We start from the raw sequence: 22007 nt of genomic DNA, 5'->3' as shown, positions 1-22007 counted from the left end.
TGGTTGAGAGCCTGCCTGCCAATGCAGGGGACACGGTTCGAGCCCTGGTCCGGGAAGATCCCACATGCCGCAGAGCAACTAAGCCCGTGAGCCACAACTACTGAGCCTGCGCGCCTGGAGCCTGTGCTCCGCAACAAGAGAGGCCGCGACAGTGAGAGGCCCGCGCACCGCGATGAAGAGTGGCCCCCGCTCGCCGCAACTAGAGAAAGCCCTCGCACAGAAACGAAGACCCAGCACAGCCAAAAATAAATAAATAAATAAATAAAAATTTAAAAAAAACCCCTTGCATTCCATTCTCCACACAGCAGCCAATATGACCTTTTGAAAACAGAAGCCTGAAGAATTATTCCACAGCTTGAAACTGCCTATGGCTTGCACTGGGTTTAGAGTAAGACCCAAACTCCTTAGCAGACTCCTTACCCCAACTCTTCACTCCTTATAGGGCCCTCTATAGCCTCCCCTCCCACTTCTCTCCTGCTTCCCTCAGCAGGCCCCACCTCAGCAAATTACAGGAGCAGTCTCCTCAAACATCCTAAATTCATTCCAGCCACAAAGTCTTCGCAGTCATTGCTGCTTCTGCCTGAAATAGCACCCCCTCGGCACCCACCCCACGACCTCTGCGTGGCTGCAGTAGAGGGCTCAGCTCTTCAGAGAGGCCTGCTCTGACCATGTAAAGGGCGTATCGCCATCCAAAAGGATTTTCCTTGCTTATTTTCGGTTTCTCCCCCTAGAATGTTAGCTCCATGAAAGCAGGAACCTTGTCTGTTGTGTTCACTGATGTATCCCTGTGGGAAGCATGCAGTCTTAGCCGGAGGTAACCCCTGGAGGAGACAGTATGTCTCTCACAAAAAGCAAAGCCCTTACCTTGGAATGCACTCTTTTTCCCAGGCCTGAGGGATGTAAAAGAGATTAGCAAAGCTATCTCAAGCCAGGAGACCTCAGGGAACTGAGAGTTCTGGTTGTTCCTTATGGCTGGGGGCTGTGTGTGACCCTGGTTAAGGGAAGATAATGTTCAAGGATAGTTGTTGTAAACTTGTTGACGTCCGTGGTAATGACTGAACTGAGACGATAAGCAATTCCATGGGTTTATTGTCTAATAATGAGTTCCTCTTCTGTCTATATAAGATTCAGTAAATTCTGAATAAAGTGCCTTGCAACCATCAGTTGTCTTGGTCCTTCTGATCCCATACTAGCAGTGCTATTCAGTCCCTTGCCCCTCTCCGTCGGGACCTGGAAGACCCTCTGCGGTGGCTGGACCATCGCATATCCCCAGCACCTAAAGTAATATCCAGTACATAGTAGGCATTCAAAAAATGGTTGTTTAGAGAATGAATAAAAGGTGGGATCATGTCAGAGAAAGAGCTTTAGGCCGGAGACTCCGAGTTCCTGAATTTCTGTCTCCAGCACAGCAGCTAGGACACCTGCCTTCTCCTTTCCCTTACCTGCTGCACTGTATCAGACTCAGCTGTCTATGGGTCTGTCCCTCTGGCCAAGAGGTGCTTGAGGGTAGGACCTTGCCTTCTGTTCCGCTCTCTACCCTCCACAATCAGACCGGGGCCTTGCACTCAGCAGGCCCTCAACAAATGCACGTTGTCTTGACTAGACTTTCAGTTCCCTCCTGGATTCTGAGAGCATTGCTGGATTTCATATTTGGGGAAAAATTTCCATCTGCAAACTACAGCCAAACCCAAGTCAAATTCCAATGTGAAGGCGCTCCCAAGGGCCAAATCTGAAAAAATTCAAGCAATGATATACGTGATATTATTGCATGATAGCCCATAAAAAACTGAATACCCATGAGTCCATACTAACACAAAAAGTAATTGAATAAGTAAATTATTCGATTATTGGGGAGAGAGATGGGGCAGCTTTTTCTTACAGATTTCAATTAATGTAGACTTAACTCCCTACACATACTTACTACTTATAATGAGAAAAATAGTACCTTAAAGTGGAGAAACCTAGCAGATACTATTATACCTTCACCAAGTAATCACTGTCAAAATCATCATTGGTAAGACATTTTACCATCGTGTATCACTAAGGCACATCACTTCTGTGGTCTTCCTGACAAAAATGTATAATGTTGATCTTGAGAGAACATCAGATAAACCCAAATTGAGGGACATTCTACAAACTAAGGGATCAATACGTTTTAAAAGTTGCAAAGCTTTGAAGAAAAAAAGAAAAGAAAGATTGAGGAGACATCACAGCAAAATGAAAAGTGGGATCGGGGACCAGAAAAAAGGACATTTGTGAGAAAACTGGCAAAATTTGTGGAAGTCTATAGATTAGATAACAGGAGTGTTAATTTCCTGGTTTTTAATAGTTGAAGGATGATTGTGTAAGATGATTACAGGGGAAGCTGGGTGACAGGTACATGGAAACTCCCTACTGTATTTTTGTACATCTAAAATCAATTCGAATAGAAAGGTACAAACATTTCAAGTGGACACAATTTACATGGGATCATCCTTGGGCATACAGCTCTGCTCTGAGGGAGCCTCCGGAGAAAGCGGAGTAGCGGGGCTGGCAGGCAGGGGTCGCCCCGGCGGGCGGAGTGCGCATCTCTTCGCGTGTGTACGGCGCGGGGCGGCGGCAGAGCCGGGGGGCGGGCGGGAGCGCGGGGCCGGAAGCGGCGGCGTGCCGGGGTCTGAGGGTTGGTTGTCGCCGCGTAGGCCGCGCGGAGCCGGCCGTCGGGCTCCCGGGGACTCTCCCGGCGCGGAGGGCCGTCGCCATGTCGTCCCTGAGCCCCATCCAGATCCCCAGCCGCCTCCCGCTGCTGCTCACGCACGAGGGCGTGCTGCTGCCCGGCTCCACCATGCGCACCAGCGTGGACTCGGCCCGCAACCTGCAGCTGGTGCGGAGCCGCCTGCTCAAGGGCACGTCGCTGCAGAGCACCATCCTGGGCGTCATCCCCAACACTCCCGACCCGGCCAGCGACGCGCAGGACCTGCCGCCGCTGCACAGGTAGGCCGGGCGGCTCGGCGGCAGCGGCGGCGGCGCGGCCTCCTCCCGAGACCGGGCCCGGCCTCGGGGGGCCCCGCGGCGGTGTTCCGCCTCTCCAGACGACTCACGCGCCAGACGGGGGGTGACAGGAATGCCTCGTGACCGTTAAATGAGATGACTCACGGAGTCGTGAAAGCTGCACGATTAGCTGCTCACCATCTGATGTGAATTTTCCCGCCCCCCCGGGTCTTCAGACTCCTAGGCCGGTGCTCTTAACCTTCCAGGCCCCCCTCTTTCTTTTCCTTCCTCTCTTCCCTTCCCCCACCCCCTTCTTCCTTCTTTAACTTCCTTCCCACCTCTTTTGTCCTCTTAACGGAGGTACTTGGCTGCCTCACGTTTTCTCTTTTCCCGTCCCATCCTAAATTGCACCGTTTCCTTATTAATTTGGGGGTGCCTTTCTAACACACTCCCTGCCTCCCCCGCCCCCTGCCGTCTCTCTTCCCCTCACTGCTTCTGTTTTCCTTCCTAAAGGACCTTCCCTGTTCACATTTTCCCTTGTCTCTCTTTCTAGAACTTTCCTGTCTTCTCATCTCTTCTCATATCGTAACGTTTCTTAGGCCCCAAGCTTACCACTGGATTCCCCTACACCATGGCCCTAGTTGTGTGACTTTGGGTGACAGATTGAACCTGTGCTTCTTTCTTTCTTCACCTGTAATTTGGAAACTAGCAGCATCGGTCTTTTACGTGTGTTATGAAGATGAAGTGAAATCACACGTGTGTGGTCTGTTTTGCGCCAGGCTGGATAAATGGTTGCACTGTCCAGTACTGTAGCCACTGGCTACAGAGCACTTGAAATGTGGCTTGTCCAAATTGAGATAGTATTATTAGAGTGACCAGTTGTCCCGGTTTGCCAGGGACTGTCCTGGTTTCAGCCCTGAAAGTCCTATATCCCAGGAAAACCCTTAGTTCCAGACAAACCAGGGTGGTTGGTCACCCTAAATGTGCTGTAAGTGTACACTACACACTCGATTTTGAAAATTTAGTATGAAAAATGTGTTGTTGATCAATAACTTTTATATACATTAAATGTTGGAATTAAGTAAAATATTAGCATTTCACTTGTCTTATTTTCTAATGTGGCTACTAAAATTACATATGTGGTTCACGTTATATTTCTGCCAGACAGCGCTGGTATGTCGTATGCTCTCAACAAATGCCATTATCTTCAAGCCTCCCACGCCCCTGCCTCCTATCCTTAACTCTTCTTGAGGTATTTTTAACTTACAGCCCCTCCCTCGTTCATCTACAGTTATCCTTTTTTAAAATTAGGTGTAGCCTGACTCTGAATGGTTTTGGGGAGAGTTAGGAATGTCTTGTTTTTGTCCAAAATCTTGTGATTATATACTCTCCTTTTAAAGGAGAGTCCATAGCTTTGTTAAAATTCTCAAAGGAGATTTGGTTCTCCTCCCCTCCCCTCATAAAACAAAACCAAACCAAAAAAAACCCTAGCAGTCCATTGTTGGTCCACATTGCAAAAGCCTGGCTTTTCTCAAGCATGGAAAACATTTTGGTTCCCATCTGATGTACTTTGCTTATTGCTTGAGTGAAATTGGATACTTTTCAAGTTTCAGTAAACTGTGATAAATTGTGTTGGATTTTGGTTTCCCTACATATGACCCCATTCCTTTAGCCTTTGTTTATTTCTCCCCTAATTTTTTGCTTTCTGTGCCCAGGGACTTAGTTGCATGTTGAGGCAAGAGTGCTCATGATAAGCTGTTTTGTATTAGTTCTGCTGATTACCGATGGGTACACTGTGAATTTCGAAAGTAGATTAGTCATGTTTCAGGTTTGAGTGACTATTTGTTGGTATGATTCTGGCAAGATTTTGGAGGGTTTTAAATTTCTTTTATGTAAATTCCTCCAAAACAACTAAATTCTTCTGCTTGGAAGTAATCACTAATATCAGATGATGGGTAATCTGGTCCTTGCTGTTCATATTGCTGCCTTTGTTTTAAATGAATAGCAGTGTTAAATTTTAATCATTTAAGTTAGAAAACATACATAGAAAATTCTTCAGAGAATTTCAGCATTATAAGGACCCACCAGACCATCTCGTTATCCTAGAAATATTATTTGCTACGTGAAAAGTCTGTAGAAAGTTTGCATTGCATTCCTTAGTATTAGGTTCCAATGTCTTTTTTCTCTAATATCACCTTTAAATGCTCTTACTTTAAAAAGTTAAAAGAGCTTTTTTTTTTTTTTTAAAGTAACCATTTTATTTTATTTTGGCCCGCACCCCCTTGCAGTGGAAGCGCGGAGTCTTAACCACTGGACTGCCAGGGAAGTCCCTAAAAGAGCTTTAATAGTACAAGTACTGCGTTGTCTATAATGTTATTCTGTTTCGATACACAAATCTTCCTTCCCCCGTTACCTGCTTTTCCAGGTGGTAGTAGGACCTCAGAGGGACGGTGAGGGCTCTCTTCATGTCCCTTGTTTCCTTTAGACCATCCAGGTGACAGTGCCTCAGTCTTCAGGGAGCAGCAGAAGTAATTTGTTCCCCTGGGTTCCTTGTCATACAAAGTGGCAGGGCCAGGTGTTGACTTACCTGAACCACTTCCTTTACCGTTTGGAACAGCACAGGCCCTATCTGCACGTCAGTGTGCAGGCATGTCGCCTAACACAGGAAGAGCTTTGGATTATCCCCACAGTCTAGAATTTGGTTCCCATGCCACCTCAGGCCACCCTGCTTCACTGGACTGCCTTTTTTAGTGGCTCCTCAGTGACCCATTGTTTTCTTAGTGCAAATGGATAATTAGCATTCCTTGTGCACTGTCCTTTCATGCATTTCAAGATGGCCCCGCAGTCTTCTCCCAGCCTTCCATTCTTCAGGGCACCTGCCTTCATTTCCTCCTAGTGCTGAATGCTCAGTCCCTCTTCATTGTTTGTGTACGTCATCTCTGGGACCCCAAATCAGTTTCATTGGCATTTGGCAAAAAAAAATGAATGCTTTATATAGAGCAGATACACAGTTTCATAATTTGCCAAGTCTCTATCCATGTGTTACTGTTATTTGTATCTATTAGCACTCTTCAGCATTCAAGAAACCTGATAACACTAAGATTTTAAAATTTAATCTTTTATATTAGCAAGTATGTAATGAATAGCTCTACTTAGATGTTCCTAAGTCTGCATTTACTCTTTTTAAGGAAGGTCTGTCTGCAAGTTGCGTTTCTTAAATTCAGAAATGAACTTTCAAGAAAGGAGTGAAAATCAAAAATCCTGTAGCCACAGAAGCCTCATCTGTGGTAGAATTTGGGACTACCCTAATAGACTCTTTCCTTGTTTCTAAATCTTTATTAACAGTGATGATACATTTTGCTCAAAATCATCAGATATTCAGGAAGATAAGTTGGGTGACACCAAGTCAAAACCAAAAAGATGTTTCAGTGGTCCTTTCCCAGAAGTGTGTAACTTTTGCTTCCAGAGCTTTGGTGGAAATACTTCTCTTCCTTAAGTGTTGTTAAGATGTAAACATTAGATATTAAATAATAGCTGTGCTTTGCAGTATCTCAGCTATTTAGAAGCTATGTTAATAGTGTTTATTTTTATACTTCTTGTAAGTACAAATTCATATTGTCCATTGTGGTGGGAAAAGAGTAAAATTTGTCGTAAAACCTAATTCAACCTCCCTATTGCTATTTAATATCCTTGTAATCATGGATAACTAACCTGTTTACCCTTTTTGAATCTGAATTACTCATTTTTAATAAAGTGCTACCTTCCTCACAGAGGTGAAAGGTGGTGTGTAATGAAATAATACCTATGAAAGCCTTTTGTAAACTGCAAATCAATAACCCTGTATGTTAATGGTATTACCATTGCCCACATGGGTAGTTTTAAGTGTAGATTTCACAAATGGAGGTTGGGGGCAGGAGTGGGAAGACCCCATATTCTTTCTTTTAATGTGGGCAGAACTGAAGTAGCGTTATTTGGAAAAAAAGATTTGGAAGATTAAGGATTCCAAGAAAAATGGAGGGCTTTAAAGTAAAGAAAAAAAGAACGAAAGAAAAGAAAAAAGCAAGTGGTTGGCAAATAGACCACAGCTATCCTCATCTTGGAAAACTGCTTTTTGCAGTAGTGCTGCTTTTAGATTTTTCCACCACTGTAGTTTGATGGTTCTCAAAAACTTATATTATCTAAGTCAGTTTCCAAATTATACAGATCTTACCCATTGTTGTCAGACTTTGGGTTAAAATAATATTTTACAACTCTGAGAGTAGTTCTCAGGAATTTCAGAAATTCTTTGAACTGTAAAATACCACAGTAATTAAGGTGTAGATTTACAGAGCTACTACCTAAATGGAAAAAACACTACACATTTGGGTACTAATAAATGCGGATCTGTTGCAAAATCAAATTGTTGCTTTTGGTCATGCCTAATAAAGTGCATAGTAATAGAAGAACTAGAATATTTGAAAGATGACTAAGTTGATATAAAGCTTATGTATCATATGGATCATAGTTAGAAGGAAAGTATTACATTAATTGACTATTTTGTTTACCTATTTTTATATGTAAAACCTAGAGCCCAACATGCAATGCAACTTGTCTAAAATAACATTAAACGTCGTCCTTCTTTCCAGAGCTTTTACCCCAAATGTCTTTCACTAGGTAGTTTGTTTCTAGCCATCTAATTATTTCACACATCATGTTTTTTTCTTTAAAAAGGGTACATTCTTTTTATGTACCCTTTTATTTTTTTAGGTATGTTGTCAACTATAAGTGATTTAAAGCAAGAAATAATTAACATATTTAAAACCTTTATATATATATATATTTTTTTTATTAGGAGGAAAAGCATAGTATAAATCCAACTTAATCTCTTTTCAGTTTGGAACATCTTCCTTTCACAGTTAGGAAAACTATTTTATTTGCTTTGTAAGAAAACTCACTTTTAGTCTCACCTTTAATCAGTGACATAGCCCAAATAATTAAATTTATTTCCTAATCTGGAAGTTTGGATTTGTCTCATCCCTCTCTGGTTTCTCCTTGGCTTCTAGTTTGTAAACCCCTTAGGCCAGGAATCCGGTTTCTTGTCTGTTAATGTTTCTTGTATATAGAACTGTAAACTCTTTCTGCATTGTGTAAGCATTGGTGGTTGTCATCTGCAGTGAATTATAGTCTTCGTTGGTCTCTAATCAGTTTAGATATGGCTAACTCTTTCAGGCAATCGGAGTTGGTTTTAAGGGAATGGGAGATAGAACCTACTGTTTGATTAGTGACTGAAGAAAAGCAGCCACAACACAAATAACTCAATAGATGATTGCCAAATCATTTCAGGTTTTTAAAGTACATGATGTTTTTTCTCTCCACCAAATTATCTTCCTAATTTTTTGGTTTAAGTTATTGTTTAAATCAAGTTTTATCCCCTATCCACGTGATATGCCTGGAAGGGTGTTAAGGAAATTATATGCATAGCTCAGAATAAACTGAGTGGTGGTGGGAAGCTGAAGGTACAGATAATCTACAGAATGAATCATTTACAAGGAACTAATCAAGAATTAACTGCATATAGAAGTGAGCAAGCTCACTAAAAATATGCACATACTGTCTGTGCCATCAGTATGTTTGAGATGGGCAAGTGTAGTATTCCAGTGTCACCATTGTCCCAGGGTGTTGAGAGCTCTGGTCACTTTGATTTTAGTTTCTTTTCTGAAATTACAACCTTTCCTATGCCTGAGGGGAGAAAATATAATGGTAGTTTGGGATCTGGAAGTGTCCTCTGAACCTTGATCTTTCTATTTTGTATCACTTCAGCTTAGTTTGGATAAAACTTTATTTCTGTGAATTAGTTTATATATGACTTGGTCAGAATTGCATGATATGGAGCTAAGACTTAAAGTATAACTTTTTCAGCTAGTGTTAGGTGAGGTGATTACCACTTAAACAGAACTAGGTTTACGTCTTCCTGAGATGTAGGTCTTTGACTAACTCTCCTCAGTCCATGAAAGTGTGGCCTCTGATATTTAGCCCCAGATTTAGAAATTCAAAATTCAAGGACATACATGTTAATTCCCAGATTTGATGGCAGTTTTATAGATGGATTATGTAAAAAACCATCTTGGTGTTAGTAGCAAAACTGGTATCAGAAGGGGATTTTTTAGATTGGTTTACATCACGCTGTTTAAATCTGTTTAAAATGCTCATATATATTCTGGTGTAAGATTGCCTCATTCCTAGCTGGCAAAATTAACTTAAGCTATATAAATCTCAACTGCTTTTACTCATGTTTTTATGCTTAAATAATCCAAATGTTTAGGAATTTCTACCTAATTTTTAAATGGCTAATTAGAATGAGATGGCCCCATATCAGATGGTAGGGACTTAAAAGACCGTGTACTGGATGCTAAATTAAATAGAGAAATGATTCATTTGCACTTTAGACGTTCTTTGTTTTTTAATGAATTTCTCAGAAAAGGCAACCCTTTTGAGGTTTCTTTTTTTTTTTAACATCTTTATTGAAGTATAATTGCTTTACAATGTTGTGTTAGTTTCTGCTGTACAACAGAGTGAATCAGCTATACGTATACATATGTCCCCATATCCCCTCCCTCTTGTGTCTCCCTCCCACCCTCACTATCCCACCCCTTTAGGTGGTCACAAAGCACCGAGCTGATCTCCCTGCGCTATGCCGGTGCTTCCCGCTAGCTATCTGTTTTACATTCGGTAGTGTATATATGTCGGTTTCACTCTCTCACTTCATCCCAGCTTACCCTTCCCCCTCCCTGTGTCCTCAAGTCCATTCTGTACGTCTGCGTCTTTATTCTTGAGGTGAGTTTCTCTTCTACCATACTGAGCATTTGTAATACTGATGTTCTGTGTGTTTTTCAGGATTGGGACAGCTGCACTGGTGGTCCAGGTTGTGGGCAGTAACTGGCCCAAGCCCCACTATACTTTGCTGATTACGGGCCTGTGCCGCTTCCAGATCGTACAGGTCATAAAAGAGAAGCCATATCCTGTTGCCAAAGTGGAACAGTTGGACTGGCTAGAGGAGTTTCCCAACACCTGTAAGACTAGGGAGGAGCTAGGAGAACTCTCGGAACAGTTCTACAAGTATGCGGTGCAAGTGAGTTGCTTTTAGTTTTTCGTTAAAACCCTCTTCGGTTTCTTTGTTGCCCTAAGATGTGATGAATTTGTTGAGTGGTGAAGTTTTCGGGCAGTATATGTTTAAATGATTTCGCAATATATTATAGTACATTGATTTCAAACTGCTTTTGTCTGGGATTGTACCTAAATCATTCTAGGACATACTAGCCAACCCTTCCTAAACTTTTTCCAAAGAGTATTTCTAGAGTTTTCCTTATAATTTCCAGTGTCTCCAAACCAGGTAGTTATTAAACCTAAATCATCTTAAAAATTAAAATACTGTACAGAAGCTATTTGTCACTAGACTATCTAGGCATCAAATTATATGTTATGTTGGTTCAGCAGTCAGGATCACACTGTGAGTGGTATGGAAGATTAAGCCCGTGGTTCAAGTATGGCTGAAACCTTGATCCTCTAGAATTCTGGGAGGGAAGCACACATGAGGCATGCATAGGCAGGTGTTCGTAGCCTGTGGTATTTGCACCTGATGTGGCATTTGAAGCTACACATTGCTAGTGTGGTGAACAACAATAGCAAAATAGAAAATTTGGCACTACAGCTGCTGTGGGGGCTGAAAGAGACTTCAGTTTGAGAACCAGAGTAAGTGAATATGCTATTTAGGAGCGAAGAAAATAGAGGGGAAAATAGAATTTCTCTCCCTTTTCCCGAGTAATCCTCCCTGAGTCTCCGTTCCTCTGTTGGACATAGCTTTATAGCTTCTTTCTCTTGTTCTTTACTTCTCCCCACTATCAATCAACAAAAAAAATTTAAATATGTAAAGATTCTGTAATGACATTAAAGGGATTTTTAGAGAGAAACAGCACCATTATTTACTGCCGTCATGCATCCAATTTTATTTTTGCTTATCTTCTGGTCTTGGTTCCTATTCAGTCTTAACGTTTTGTTTTCTTATCCATATCTAACTTTCGTATTAAGTACTTTTATGAATTCCATTGAGTTGGGATATCATAATTTTTTCATTTCTCTTCTTAGACATTAGGATTGTTTCCAGCTAATGCTTTTCTTCCATCCCCTCTACATCTTCTTCTACAGCCCTCAGCAGTAGACTTCTTCAGGAGCTTTCTAACTGATTCCTTCTAGCTGCTTCTCTTTCTCACCCACCTGTTCACTAATCCTTTCTAAATAAGCTTTGAGTATGCCTCTCCCCTGAGTAGAAGACTTTAATGGCTCTAGGATAAAGTTTACACTTCTTGGTATAACATTAAGGCCCTTTGCAACTCTAGTTACTTCCATTTATACCCAGAGTTCTAGCCACACTGTATATGTCAAAGAGCTTCACATCTTGTTATTTCATGTCTCTGTGATTTTACCTTCTGTTCTCTCTGCTAGGAGTGCTTCTCCTTCTCTGAGTTTTCAGATTTGACTTACGCTTTCCCAACTCCTGTAGGCTGTTAGTGCTCCTTTGCATGCGTATCCACAATCGCTTAAACATCCCTTTTAATATAATGTTTATCACGCTGTATTGAAATTTGTCTTGTAGGTCTCTTTTCCCTACCAAACTTGAATTCATCCCTGCTTTAACCATGTTATACTGAGCACTTTATTGTGTCTGACAGATAGTTTGTACTCAGTAAGTACTTGGAGAATGAGTTTTAACTGTTTTATTTTCTTAGAATGACTTCCTAGGAGAAAGAGTTTTCAAATTTTATTATCTACTTCTCCCACCTGGACAGCGTCATCATAATTATGCTTTAATTCTTTTGACTCTAGGCAGGTAACAGATAGGATCCAAAGTTACAGTGCTTTTAGAGAGGCTTGATTATTTCTGGCATATGAAATCTCATTAGAGTGACTGTATGAGGATTTGGTACATCATCTGTGTTAGTCAGTATGGTGTTAAGTTAGTTTTGCTGTGTTAAGTATTCCAAAATCTCAGTCACATAACATGACAAAGGTGTATTTCTCACTTACACTTCATGCCTCAAACCAGCGAGTGTGGTGATCTAGCAATTAGAGTCACCTCGGGACCCCGGTGGGTTGGAGATTCATTTCAAAACGTGCTTCTGTTATTGCTGAGGAAGGAAAAGGAAATGTGGCAGAGCTCTCAATGGCTTTTGATGCTTGTGCCCAGAAGGAACTGTCACTTCCCCTCATGTTTCATGGTTCCAGGCAGGACCCATAGCCATGTACATCTGTATTCAAAGGTGAGAAGGAGCAGCCCTACCCCATGAGTTGAAAAGGAAAGGGCAACTTTGTCAATAGCCCCAGTGACTATCACAGTTACTGAAAGGTTGCCTTGAGCTTAATCTGTCTTAACTCCAGGCTATACCCTGGAAGTTGTTTTTAAAAAAATCATTCAGTCAGTGCTCAGATTCTAGTTAATCCAGTGTTCTACTACAAAACAGTATTTCAGCTACCGATTGGTTAATATAATAGCATCAACCATGTGAAATTTCCAGAATTTGATAATTACACTGATTGTGTAAGAGAATGCCTTGGTTCTTAAAAGCAAGGGTCATGATGTCTGTGATTTATTCTAAAACATTCAGCAGTAATAGTGTGTGTGTGTGTGTGTGTGTGTGTGTGTGTGTAGAGTTGGGGAGAGAGAAAGCAGATGTAGCAAAATGTTAACAATTGGTGAATTTAGGGGAAGGATATTAGGGGAAGGAGTTTCCTGTACTATTGCAATTTTTCTATAAATTTTAATTTTTTTCCAAAATAAAATAAAATCACAAATTTACAAAGCCTTTTATAAACATTAGTATTATCCACTTTTTGAGCCATTTTTGCTTTTCATTCTGATTGACATTTTAAAAGTACTTCTCTTTTCTTCTGAGTCCTGTAAAAATGCCTGGACTCTAATAAACAGTGATTTTTCAGAAACAAAGACTTTCTCTGAGGCCAGAACATTAAACCTCTATGACGATTTGATTTTTTAAATTCACAAATAATGCCATATTTCATTAAAAAGATGTTTTTTTCCCTTGTAGTTGGTTGAAATGTTGGATATGTCTGTCCCCGCAGTTGCTAAGTTGAGACGTCTTTTAGACAGTCTTCCGAGGGAAGCTTTACCAGACATTCTGACATCAATTATCCGAACAAGCAACAAAGAGAAGCTCCAGGTAACAGTGTTCCACACTGGAATTCCACGTTGCTTTGTCACTTCCTATTCAGATCTAGATAGTGAGTAAGTTTTGACTTTCAGGTAAGATACTGGAGACTCAGAAGTAGTTAAGATGCTTTTACGAGGCTTAAGTTGACTTTTAAAGTGATTGCTTTACATTTTTGTATACTTAGGCCGTTCTTTTATTTGCATTATCTGTACTGGTAGTTTGTCAATTTGTGGAAAAAGTTAAAGCTAGAATAATAAAAAAGGTAAATATTTAATTTAACTTAAATATATAAATATGCTTTGTCTCACTACTTTTTAAAAGTGTGGAGCCGTGACCTTTCCCTTGTGTATAGGCCTGCTTTGTTAGAATTCTTCACGTTTCTTACGTTAACCACCCCTATGATGCGATATTTATGATTTTTTATGATTTTCAATTTCTGTTTATTTAAGGTGAAATGAGTTTCAAAGACACTTGAAAAATAATCCAAGTGCGGACTCTTAGATTTGCATGTCTTTCCTGCAAACTATAAAAGTTTTCTTGCACACTTATCTTTGTAGTATTTTTAAGCAGTCTGCTTTATTGAATCTTCCTAGAACATTAAAGTTATTTTTCATTGAAACAGCCCTCCTTATTTATTAAATAAATCCCCAGTTTATTTAATACTTCAGTCTAACAATTATACTAGCAAGTGCAACTAATGCAGACAGGCTGGGTTTAAACACAAGAATTCGGTTCAGCTGGTAGGAGCAGAGAAGGCAGGAGCTCTAGAGAGTGACCTGGCTGTAGGCTTTGCAAGGGTGTTTTACTGAAGGACCGGAGAGCATTAGTCACTCAGACAAATCGTTAATGGAGGTTGGTTAAAAGTGCTCCTAGTCTCTTGTGTTTGTAAAAATTTAATATTTTGAACCTAAAGTTTGTATAGACCTAATATGTAGACTGGGCTTCAAGAGAATAATTCCCAGAAAGAGTTGACATAAAATGTGTTTTGTTCTTGCTCTTGGAACAATACATAAGGCTTCATCTTTAAATGGAAACTCAAGGTATTTTTATTCTTGGCTTTTTTAGGATTCTGGTATTTGTGTCAGATTACCTTGCTGATAATTTGGTTGTGTTAGCCATAGTGTAGCTGTGAATATTGATAGAATTGTCTTTTCTACTCAATTTAAGTCATGAGTCTTGACTGCCTTGTTTTTGGAGCATGTGTTTCTGAGAGAGAGATGCTATACATTTCCTCAGATTTTAGATGCTGTGAGTCTGGAGGAACGGTTCAAGATGACCATACCACTGCTTGTCAGACAAATCGAAGGCCTGAAATTGCTTCAGAAAACCAGAAAACACAAGCAAGATGATGATAAGCGGGTAAGTGCTTCTTTTAATCCATTTCTTCAGGTTCCTAGTTGTTTTTGTGTGATGTGAGATTCAGGTGTGTTTTTTTTGAAGAAAAAAAATGGGGGAATAAATAAAGAAAGGAACAAGAAGAAACAAGTTCATTGTCTCTTACACTCAAGTTACTGATACAATTTTGAATTTTAGTTTGTTTCCCTCTGCTACTTCTCCATGTCTGGACCTTTTTTTTTTTCCTTTTAAGCATGTAGACATTTTCTCATTTTTTGTTTTTGTTTTGGTAATCACTGAAAAGGATAGTTTACTAAGCCATTTTTCTTTCTGCCAAACATTGTGTGATGTTTTCAGTATTTTAAAAATTAGCAAATAACCACGATGAGTGTCTTTGAGTATGACTTTTTTTCACTGTATACAGTATTTATTAAGAACATACCACAAAATTGTTTCCTAAAAAGACTGTGTCAGTGTGTTGTGCCATAATTTGGCTTTCTTAAAAATTTAATTGTTTTTACTTTTTAAAGTTTTTTGGCTGACTTTTTTGTTTTAACTTATAAGCGTTTCAATTTTCATATAGAAACTGTTAGTCTTTTCCTTTCTTCTAAGCTTAGAGTCCTCTATCCTCCAGGGATTTGATAATATCCACTTTCCTTTTAGTGTTCCTTTTGTTGATTTTTAAAAAGTATTTAACTTTTTAACCTATATGTATTTTATTTTGCCCTGTTAATAAGGTAAAGGTAGCAGTTATATTTTTTCCCTTTTTATTTGACTTAACACCATTATCAAATAATCCTTCACTTCTTTATTGATTTGTGCATTTATATGGATGATGCAATCTGTCTGAAGACTGCTTTGAGCTCTTGGTTTTACTGTTGTTATGTGTGGGCAGAGTTAGGATCAGGAAAATATATTTGATGTGGACAAGGGTGAAAATGATGGTTCTCAGAAGGCTGTTGGAGAACCAGAAGGCTGTTGGAAATTAAGTGAACGGTTGAGAATAATGTTACAGATTTGATGGTCATCAGCACAGAAACGTTCCTCCATTGAAGAGAAGACATTGTGGAGACAGAAGAGCAGACGTGAAGGATTCCTCCCTGGTGGGACTAAAGAAGGAGCAGGAAAGTAGGCTGAGAATGAGAGAGATGGGAGTAGCTTATCTGGTGGTTGGTGTTCTAGAATACCATGCCATTGAAAGCAAACACCAGAAATCTGAATTATTTCTGGCTTGAGATCAGATCAACTCAGTTATTTATTTTGTGCAAAAGGACAAGCCAGTGCATACTCTGCATTGGGAGACAGAAAACTTACAGCTTGCTAGCAACTAATATTACCATTGCTTAAAAAGAAAGTTGCTCCAGAAAATTATCAAACAAGCAACAGTTACTTGAAAATGTAGGAATCAGAGGACAATTTTTGGAGTTTGCCTAAAACTGTCTCCTTGCCTATTCCCCAAAGAGTTCAAAAGTTCTCTTTTAGCAGCTGGGGAAAAATTGCATAAAAAAGTAATTTTGGGGCTTCCCTGGTGGCGCAGTGGTTGAGAATCTGCCTGCCGATGCAGGGGACACGGGTTCGAGCCCTGGTCTGGGAAGATCCCACATGCCACGGAGCAACTAGGCCCGTGAGCCACAATTACTGAGCCTGCGCGTCTGGAGCCTGTGCTCTGCAACAAGAGAGGCCGCGACAGTGAGAGGCCCGCGCACCGCGATGAAGAGTGGCCCCCGCTCGCCGCAACTGGAGAAAGCCCTCGCACAGAAACGAAGACCCAACGCAGCCATAAATAAATAAATAAATAAAATTTAAAAAAATTAAAAAAAAAAAAAAGTAATTTCATCTCAGCAATGAAATAATTGATGTGCTTTAAAAAAAATCTCACTTAAATATTTTATTTTTAGTTTTTCATACTTAAAATATTTTATTAGTTTTGTCTGCTAATGACTTACATAAGGATAAAAGTATGTATTTAATATTTCTGTTTTTATAAAATTACTTTTTTTTTTTACTGTTTTATGTTTTTAACTTTATATATTTGAATGTATTAAATAGGTAATGTCATAGGTTAAAAAATAAATTCTGAGACATTTAAATTAAATACCAGTATACCATTTTGCTCCAGTAATGGCTAGGGTTGATTCATGATAATAATGAGTTGAGAATTTCAAAAGAGCAGATAGTTTTAAAATATGACAGAGAGTCATGGAGAAAGAACTTAAATAAGACCATTTGACCTGGCAAAGGAGAATGTTGTTGGATTTCAAAGAACAATTTCAGCACAGTGAAGACAAAAGCCAAAGTACAAAGTACAAATTACTAAGTAATTGGTAAGAAGGGGGAAGTGGTGGTTAAAGCCTCTTGTTGGAAAAGCAGAACATCACAAGGGATGTAAATAATGTATAGTTAACTGGAAGGGTAAGGTAAGATAAAATATTTTGAAAGGAGGAAGACTTTTCTATGTGTTGACGACAAACAGAATAGAAGCAATGGTGGAAAGATTAAAGATGTTAGAGAGAAACTTTTCAGTGTAGGGGGAAAAATGGAATTTATTCAGTTGCCAAATGGTAAGTAGTCATAAGTTTATCAAGAAAATAGTGGCTGCAGTAGTAGCTCAAGAAAAGACAATTCTTAGATGTTTTAATTATTTCTAGTAGCCAGTTCCTTGAATTTTTTTTTTGTCTCATGCTGGTAGTGTTAGCATATATGGAAGAATCATGTCCACCTTATCTTGGTCTGCTTTTTAAATCCTGCTCCCTCCATATGTGCATGTGCATCCTACTTTTTCTGAACTTTAGTTCCTAAAGATTTAGACTCTAGCCATAAAAATGTGTATGTTTAGCTCGATACTTCGTTTCCAGTTTATTTTCACATGTGGTTTTACTTCTGTACTTTATGCTTTAGATTATAGCAATACGCCCTATTAGGAGGATTACACACATCCCAGGTACTTTAGAAGATGAGGATGAGGATGAAGACAATGATGACATTGTCATGCTAGAGAAAAAAATACGAACATCCAGTATGCCAGACCAGGCCCACAAAGTCTGTGTCAAAGAGATAAAAAGGTAAATTGTAGAAGCTGTTCATTCACTAGTATTTTCATTTTGCTTATTAACGTTAAAAATTGTTGCTCATGGAAATGAATCTGCTACTTTGCGTTACAAAGCTGAGTCATTTGTTTCATATTCTTTGATCTTTCTCCTTTTCTTATATTTAGTATAGTCATGGACCACTCTATTCATCTTACCTTTCCATTGTCAACTCTTATCTCTTATATTTCTTATCTTTATGGCTTTCCTAATTCTTGGTTTATAGCTGTGATCTGTGGAGTGCTTTTTCCTCTTCATTGCTCCACTGGAATCTGATTCTCAAAATGTTCTTAATACTCCTGAATCAATACCACTTTCACTAGTCTTTTCCTCAAATGCTTAGTATAAATGATACAACTCTTCCACCTACTGTATGCTATCAAACACGATCACTATTGCAACTGCCTTTTCATAGTCTTTTTTTTTTTTAATAGATCTTTATTAGAGTATAATTGCTTCACAACACTGTGTTAGTTTCTGTTGTACAACAAGTGAATCAGCCATATGCATGCATATGTCCCCATATCCCCTCCCTCTTGAGCCTCCCTCCCATCCTTCCTATCCCACCCCTCTAGGTCATCGCAAAGCACTGAGCTGATCTCCCTGTGCTATGCTGCTGCTTCCCACTAGCTAACTATTTTACGTTCGGTAGTGTATATATGTCGATGCTACTCTCACTTCACCCCAGGTTCCCTCTCCCACCCTGTGTCCTCAAGTCCATTCTCTATGTCTACCTCTTTATTCCTGCCCTGCAACTAGGTTCATCAGTACCATTTTTTTTTTTTTTTTTTTTTTTTTTAGATTTCATATATATGCATTAGCATAAGGTATTTGTTTTTCTCTTTCTGACTTACTTCACTCTGTATGATAGATGCTAGGTCCATCCACCTCACTACAAATAACTCAATTTTATTGTGTCTTTTTATGGCTGAGTAATATTCCATTGTATATATGTGCCACATCTTCTTTATCCATTCATCTGTCGATGGACATTTAGGTTGGTTCCATGTCCTGGCTATTGTGAATAGTGCTGCAGTGAACATTGTGGTACATGTGTCTTTTTGAGTTATGGTTTTCTCAGGGTACATGCCCAGTAGTGGGATTGCTGGGTCATATGGTAGTTCTATTTTTAGTTTTTTAAGGAACCTCCATACTGTTTTCCATAGTGGCTGTATCAATTTACATTCCCACCAACAGTGCAGAAGGGTTCCCTTTTCACCACACCCTTTCCAGCATTTATTGTTTCTAGATTTTTTGATGATGGCCATTCTGACTGGTGTGAGGTGACACCTCATTGTAGTTTTGATTTGCATTTCTCTAATAATTAGTGATGTTGAGCATCTTTTCATGTGCCTCTTGGCCATCTGTGTCTTCTTTGGTAAAATGTCTATTTAGGTCTTCCGCCCATTTTTTAACTGGATTGTTTGTTTTTTTGATATTAAGCTCCATGAGCTGTTTGTAGATTTTGGAGATTAATCCTTTGTTTCATTTGGAATTATTTTCTCCCATTCTGAGGGTTGTCTTTTTGTCTTGTTTATGGTTTCCTTTGCTGTGCAAAAGCTTTTAAGTTTATGTTACATTTGTTTATTTCTGTTTTTATTTCTGTTACTCTAGGAGCTGGGTCAAAAAAGATCTTGCTGTGGTTTATGTCAGAGTGTTTTTCTTATGTTTTCCTCTAAGAGTTTTATAGTGTCTGGTCTTACGTTTAAGTCTTTAATCCATTTGGAGTATATTTTTGTGTATGGTGTTAGGTAGTGTTCCTTTTCACAGTCTTAAGACCATATTTTGGGCTTCCCTAGTGGCGCAGTGGTTAAGAATTCGCCTGCCAGTGCAGGGGACACAGGTTTGAGCCCTGGTCTGGGAAGATCCCACATGCCGCGGAGCAACTAAGCCCATGCAACACAACTACTGAGCCTGTGCTCTAGAGCCTGCGAGCCACAACTACTGAAGCCCACGCGCCTAGAGCCTGTGCTCCGCAACAAGAGTAGCCACCACAGTGAGAAGCCCACCCACCACAGTGAGAAGCCCTCACACCACACCACAACAAAGAGTAGCCCCGGCTTGCCACAGCTAGAGAAAGCCCACGCGCAGCAATGAAGGCTCAACGCAGCCAAAAAAAAGACCATGTTTTGCTTAGAAATAATGTTTATTCAGTTACTGTTTTCTTCTTTAGATTATAAACTCTAGAGGGTTGGGACTGTCACTTTCTCTTTGTACAAGATAAAGTACAGGAGAACCTTGATGACAGGATAAGGTACATGGATTGATTACATTTTCTGGATAATCTCAGGGTTAAATAGAAAACCAATTTTTCCTTTCCATACTTGTAACGTTGTAACTATATTGCATTTTCTTTTATGAGTGAGTTGTAATCAACCTAACTGAATGCTCAGTAACTGAAGATTTGACTTCTGAGGTTCACAGTTAAGAATATAAATGTTGTTGAGGCATATTTTATATTGACTCTGACATTAGTTAATAAATGCAGAACATCTGTTGTGTGCAGAACACCTTATTACGCACTGCATATATTATGGAAGTTGCAGTTTTTTATTATCTGGTGAGCTGACTTCATCTCTGATACAAAACAATATGTAATTATTGTATTAGGCACTTAAGTAAATCAGTGAGGAAGTGTGACTTAGACCCTCCCTGTGAGATACTGATACTGATAAGGCCATATTTCAAGGATAGAATCAGATATAATGTTCCCCACCAGTTTGCAAGTATCTGTTTAAAACAAAATAATCATTTTATTAACTAGATTTTTAAAACCTTTTTCAAATTTGTTTAGCCAAAAATGCATGATATATCTGACCATGAAAGGGAGATATACTTGGTTTTTCTGTTTTACAGAATTTTTCTATGTTCTTGAACAGGTTTGCTATGTATTCTTTCCACACAGGCTCAAAAAAATGCCTCAGTCGATGCCAGAATATGCTCTGACTAGAAATTATTTAGAACTTATGGTGGAACTTCCCTGGAACAAAAGTACAACTGGTGAGCAAACAAAATAACACCTTTTTTTGCAGCCTAATTGTCACTCAGGAAGCTCAAGCAAATTCTGTTAAAATACTCCCCATTGGTTATCTTCCTGTTATAGTAGTTCATGATGTAAACTATTTAGAGACTAAACTTGTGCCATCTAGGTTTTAGGATGAAAAGGAAAAGAAGGTGCTTCATGCAAGTACCTTTCGCCTAATTTTGGAGGAAGTAAGATTTTCTGTAATTGGTGAAATATGTGTTTCTCAATACCAATAGTTAGACAATAAACTTTTATATTTATGTGCTCTTTGTCAGGAACATAGGAAAACAAAACAGTTTTGAGGTAGTCGGCAATAAGTGCCAACTCAGTACTAGAGACAGTAAATCTTTTATGTTTTCTAAAGGAAATAATTACATATAAAGACAGGATAACAGTGGAACAGTTTTACCATTTGGAAGTTTGTTTTTCTTCCACTAGAACTTATTTAAAGAGTTTCAATTCTTTTTCTCTCTCTATCCTTCAGTAGAACTTTTCTACCTATCAGGAGCATTTTATACCAGTTTTCTTATGTCTTTGTTATGTATTTTCTCTTGGGGTAAGAAATATACTCGGTCGTCTTTCAGAATCTTCAGAATCATTTTATTTGCATTTATGTCTGTTATTGGACACTCTTCTGTCAAGTTTACATACAAGGTTTGTTGAGTTCAGCAGGGGGTTGATTGCCTGAACTACTTTTGGCATAGGAATAGCTATATGGTTGACTTTTGAAAATTGAACAGATATATTATCCTGGCTAATAAAACTCTTACATTTAAAACAGTGCTAGAAATTTTGAAGCATTAGCCCTAAAACGCACATTTATGCCCCACATGAGGTATGATATACATACTAGATTTCAGGATGTTGAATTTTTAACATTAAAAACTACTTTTCTAAAAAAATACTTTCCGGTTAATCTACAGAGGACCATGCTCTCTGGTATTGAGCATTCAAAAAAATTATTTTTATCTCAAAGAGGGCCCAGAATGAAGCATATTTGTGTTAAATTAACTATGCTGGGGCAGTGTTAAGGTTAAAACAACCCTATTTTAATTAGTTTTTTTTGATAGGCTCACTTAACACATTAATGTGTGTGGCTAAAATTTTATATAAATGGAATGATATAGTATGTGCCACCCCCTTTTTTTTTTGGTTCTTTCACTCAGCATAATTATTTTAAAGCTCATCCATGTTACTGCATATATCAGTAACTGGTTTATCCATTTACCTGTTGTTGGACCTGTGGGTTGTTCCTAGGTTTTTGGCAACTGTATATAAAGCTGCTACGGACTATGTTGGTACATTTATTTCTTAATTTATTTCATGTTTACATTCATGACAGAATATTGCCTTCTAGTTGACGGTGTTTTACCAAACTGAAGCTGAATTTCT

The 22007-nt window shown here is 39.1% G+C and overlaps 1 protein-coding gene across 3 annotated transcripts in view; it reads left to right on the top strand.

Annotated features, from left to right (window-relative positions):
• The first annotated feature begins 2358 nt into the window (after positions 1–2358).
• The window catches only part of LONP2 (lon peptidase 2, peroxisomal), a 96137-nt gene continuing 76488 nt past the window's right edge, over positions 2359–22007 (top strand). The window contains exons 1-6 of one of the 3 annotated variants that reach the window (XM_082366805.1): positions 2360–2970; positions 9841–10075; positions 13047–13178; positions 14406–14528; positions 17403–17566; positions 20496–20590. In XM_082366805.1, coding sequence (XP_082222931.1) covers positions 2738–2970; positions 9841–10075; positions 13047–13178; positions 14406–14528; positions 17403–17566; positions 20496–20590 — 982 coding nt within the window. In that variant the 5' untranslated portion in view covers positions 2360–2737. Of the gene's footprint in view, positions 2971–3042; positions 3174–9840; positions 10076–13046; positions 13179–14405; positions 14529–17402; positions 17567–20495; positions 20591–22007 lie in introns of those variants that run through there. The other 2 variants (XM_082366807.1, XM_082366806.1) reach the window with 2 other exon arrangements.

This window comes from Balaenoptera borealis, assembly GCF_965194805.1.
Source record: "Balaenoptera borealis genome assembly, chromosome: 19".
Lineage (NCBI taxonomy): Eukaryota > Metazoa > Chordata > Mammalia > Artiodactyla > Balaenopteridae > Balaenoptera > Balaenoptera borealis.
Note: the sequence above shows the minus strand (reverse complement) of the source record. Positions and strands in the feature narration are given on the sequence as shown.